This window comes from Otolemur garnettii, unplaced genomic scaffold (assembly GCF_000181295.1).
Source record: "Otolemur garnettii isolate 467f Iridium unplaced genomic scaffold, OtoGar3 scaffold00005, whole genome shotgun sequence".
In the NCBI taxonomy this organism is placed as follows: Eukaryota; Metazoa; Chordata; class Mammalia; order Primates; family Galagidae; genus Otolemur; species Otolemur garnettii.
Genome location: NW_003852400.1, coordinates 6,550,620 through 6,554,737, shown reverse-complemented (window position 1 = coordinate 6,554,737; position 4,118 = coordinate 6,550,620). Strand labels below are relative to the sequence as shown.

At 32.6% G+C, this 4,118-nt stretch overlaps 1 protein-coding gene across 2 annotated transcripts in view; it reads right to left on the bottom strand.

Moving 5' to 3' along the window:
• Window positions 1–243: 243 nt before the first annotated feature.
• Window positions 244–4,118, bottom strand: part of PHTF2 (putative homeodomain transcription factor 2) — an 80,340-nt gene continuing 76,465 nt past the window's right edge. Inside the window, exons 16-17 of one of the 2 annotated variants that reach the window (XM_023519359.1) lie at window positions 3,503–3,628; window positions 244–2,869 (exon numbers count right to left, since the gene is read on the bottom strand). In XM_023519359.1, the coding sequence (XP_023375127.1) occupies window positions 2,849–2,869; window positions 3,503–3,628 (147 nt within the window). In that variant the 3' untranslated portion in view covers window positions 244–2,848. The remainder of the gene's footprint in view (window positions 2,870–3,502; window positions 3,629–4,118) is intronic. The other variant, XM_023519365.1, reaches the window with a different exon arrangement.

The window sequence follows — 4,118 nt, the reverse complement described above, 5'->3', positions numbered from 1 at the left end:
AGGGATTACTTCTGAGGTTTACCTTATAGGGGTACAGGTGAACCTTTCTAAGAGTAGAATGTGAACGTTTTAAAGCAATAACTGAGAAAATGACATGAAGGCTGTGTTGACCAGTTTATGGAAGTATTTCAGATTGCATGTGAAAACCCCACACTGTACCCCAGAAGTGCATTAATGTACATAGTTACCATTCAATTAAAAATAAATAAATAAATAAATAAATAAAATAAAAACACCACTATCCTTCTCACAATCAGTTGTAATATCCCAGGCCACAGCCAGTTTGCTGTATTTAAAAAACAAACAAGTAAACAAACATTAGTGGGTGAATAGCATTTTGTTGATGAAAAGCACATGTCTGTATGTATTCTTTCATGTTCTGAGAATCATAACAGAATCTGACATGTTTGGAAGTTATAAAAAATTTATTTCCCCCCTCCAAACTTAACAGTTGTAACTAAAGTTTATGCTGTTGTAAACAAAATTACCATAGAAATGTTTATAACTTGAATATATTAAAAAACTGTCATAGAATGTTTTATTTTAAATTTGCTGTTCAAACTTTCAAATACAACACACATGGCAAAAATGAATTCTATTTTTGAATATTGCCTTTTCTATGTGACAATTACTGTATCTTTCAATTTTGTACATTCGTGGTATTCTTAAAGGCAACAATGTCAATTTTTCTGCTTTGAAAATAGTTCAGTTAATGTTCTGAAATTGCTTACAATGAAAACTTTTTCCTTTTAGTATCCTCCTGCTGCCCACATTAATGACATAAATTCAACATATTACTAATAAGTTATTGAGAGGTATATTGTACTATTTTAATAAATCAACTCCCAACTCTAAGTTAAATTGTACTTCAATCTAAAACAAGCATTTCCCTAAGCTATTATACTCAGCTACTTTTCTCAAAAATATTTCCATATTTCCATTCTGATATAAGAGTTTTTTTGTGTGAGATATAATAATTTCATCTTTTACTCCTAACAGAACTCATGCTGTACTTTTTTTCTTAAAATATATTTGATATATTCTGTGCAAAATGTTAAGTTATTTACAGGTCCGTACCTTAATTTTGAAAAAGTTTATAAAATATAATTCCTAAAAACAACCTCAACATGAGACAATAGAGGAAGAAGAAACATATCAGACAAAGCCTAATTTTTCACATGAGAAAGTAAGTATGTTTTTAAAGCTCCAGTATTACATTCCTTGAAAAAATTCAGAATGAACTTTGGTCATTATTTAAACACATTAAAACATAGGCAACTAAAACAATATGCTTTCTGTTGTTTGCTACAGGAAGAAACTACACTACACAAGGAGGCTGGACTGAGCCTGACCAGAAGGAACGGTGAGAGCAGAGTGATCTGACACGGCTCTGTTCACACATTCCTCATTTTAAGATTATGATTTGGGGATTAGAACTGCACCAAAGAAATTATTTACAATTAATTATCTTAAATTCCTTAAAACATGGTAAAAATGTGAGAATATTCAACATGATAACACTTTGCACCAAGAAAATTCTAGATTGTTTCAAATAAATTCTTTGTTTAGAAACCAGATGTTTAAAAAAAAAAAAAACATCGCAAAAACATTTTGTTTCATGTAATTCTAAAACACTCTTGATTGTACCAATATGAAAACTTAAATCAATGCCCAGTGTGAGATGCTATCATATTTGCCCTATTTACCTAATATGCCAACATGATAAGCTCTCACTAGACACTTGGCAAATTATTGGCAGAAGGGGAGGTTAACTTTCCAGGTTAAAAGCATCTAAAATAGCCCTTATATAATGGGGATGGGGTGGGGAGAATGCACCAGATAGATTTGCAGGCTGAAGCCATATTTTCTGAAAATTTGGATACAGTTTCACAACTAATACATTTTATTGTTAACCTTATTCTTAAGTTCATTTGAGTGTGGTATGGACAGCATACACTATAGTGTACTAGGGGAGAGAATTATTTTGCTTGCGTAAACATAATGTACTTTAGTAATATCAATAGGCACTTCACTTGTGAGATGAGTACATACCTCACTCAAAAGTATACCATATCATGCCCTAGTACACTATAACATACCTCATATAAAGATACGCATTAAAAGTAACAATTTTTAAAAGTGCACATTTTGAGCATGCACAGTTAGAGCTGTGCAAACAGCCCAGGGTTTCAAATAAATACAATTATTACTAGTTAGTTTTTATCAAAATATCTTACAGTATGGTAACCATTTACAATTATTGCTCTATTATTGAGTTTTAAAGAGCACTTGTTGACCTGTTATGTAATACCATATATATTAATACTGAAGGGTGCTTAAACTGTAGCTTAATCAATTTAGATCCTGGCATTGTTTAAAAATAATCATTTAAGAGGAACCCTGACTGAATCTTGATTTACCAAAGAAAATGCTGTATTTGTTTAGCTGAATTCAATGTATTACTCCAAAGTTCAAGAATTTTTCCTACGGTAAGGCAAGTTCACGGCATTGATGTAGAAACAGTGCGTAGCAATGGCTTCAGTTTTCACAATTTGTTATTTTGCCAATTATTTATAAGCAATTACCAGGACCTCAAGTATATGGATATCAGTTTCATCACCCTTTCAACACTAAGTACATCAATGCTTAAAAATAAAATATAAACACGAAAATAAATGTAAAAAAACAGTGAAAAGTAAAATAAATATAAGAATTGCACAAGAAAGTCTGATGTAAACACTTCAATTTCCCAGCTCAGACTCCTGAAGCAAAGGATCAGTGACTGCTTTCAGGCAGCTTAGTCAGTACTCTTATTCTGGAAAAGAGGCTACATCTTTTTTCTGAATTGTCATGATTTAATCTTCCACAGCTAGAGGGGGAAAAAAAAGTAGTTTTAATATCAAAATTTAAGTTATATCACATAACTTTTTATTTAAATTCCCCTTACAAATATTACAGGTTCTAATATTTGAACCCTTTACCCTTCTATTTTTAAGAACTCACTATAAAACTCAAAGAGTGAAAGTCAGATTTCCCTTGCTTTCTTTTATTGGGAAGTGGCAATACGCATGTACTCCTTGTCTAATCTGATTATCCTACACTTACTAATAGTTGTGCACATCTTAAAAGATGTATAGATCGCTATAGAGGTAAATAATACAACTTTCAGCCAAAAATAGAAAGAGAGCTCTTCTTTTTCTTTCTTATCACCTAAATTAGATTCAAATTATATGAGTAAAGATAAATACTTCCACTTATCCTACATGTGAGTCCTATTTATAATAAATACTGTTCCAAATCACCAGTTCTATCAGTATTATAAGCCATGAATATACATCATTCTTTAGAATCAAATGTGAAATCACTCTCGCTAATTGTATCCAATCTTATTAAGATGAGTCCATTACTGTGCATGTGAGATCTCAAAAGAGTGATAGGGTAAAAGAAGCATTACAAACTGCTACAGAGTACTAAGAAATAAAAAATACATGCAAGCTCTGACCTTTAGGTTAAAACCAAGCAAGTCACTGATAACACCAGAAACAGCTGATAGGATGACAACCTGGGTGATGTTGTAAAGCAGCGGATTCATTGTGAGCCCATATAATCTAAAGGGACTATCCAATTCCTAGTAGAAAAGAAAAAAGTCAGCCCCAGATTCAATGAGAATTACCAGTTAATCTAATTCAGAGAAATCTATGAGAATTTTTTAAAAACACTTTCAAAAACTAATAAATTGTGGATGCTTTTACGAAAGATGAACTTGAAATAAGCAAATTTTAATAGCAGTTTTAATGTTTTTAAGGCAAAAGTGACTTCCTTTTTTTTTGAGACAAAGTCTTAGGCCGTTGCCCTAGGTAGAATGCTGTGGCGTCACAGCTCGCAGCAACCTCAAACTCTTGGGCTTAAGAGATTTTCTTGCCTCAGCCTCCAGAGTAGCTGGGACACAGGTACCTGCCACAACACTCGGCTATTTTTTGTTGCAGTTGTTATTGTTGTTTAGCTGGCCTGGGCTGGGTTCGAACCTGCCACCCTTGGTGTATGTGACTGGCACTGTAACCACTGTGCTATGGGCACCAAGCCAGCAAAAGCAACTTCTTTATTTATTTTTTTTTTTT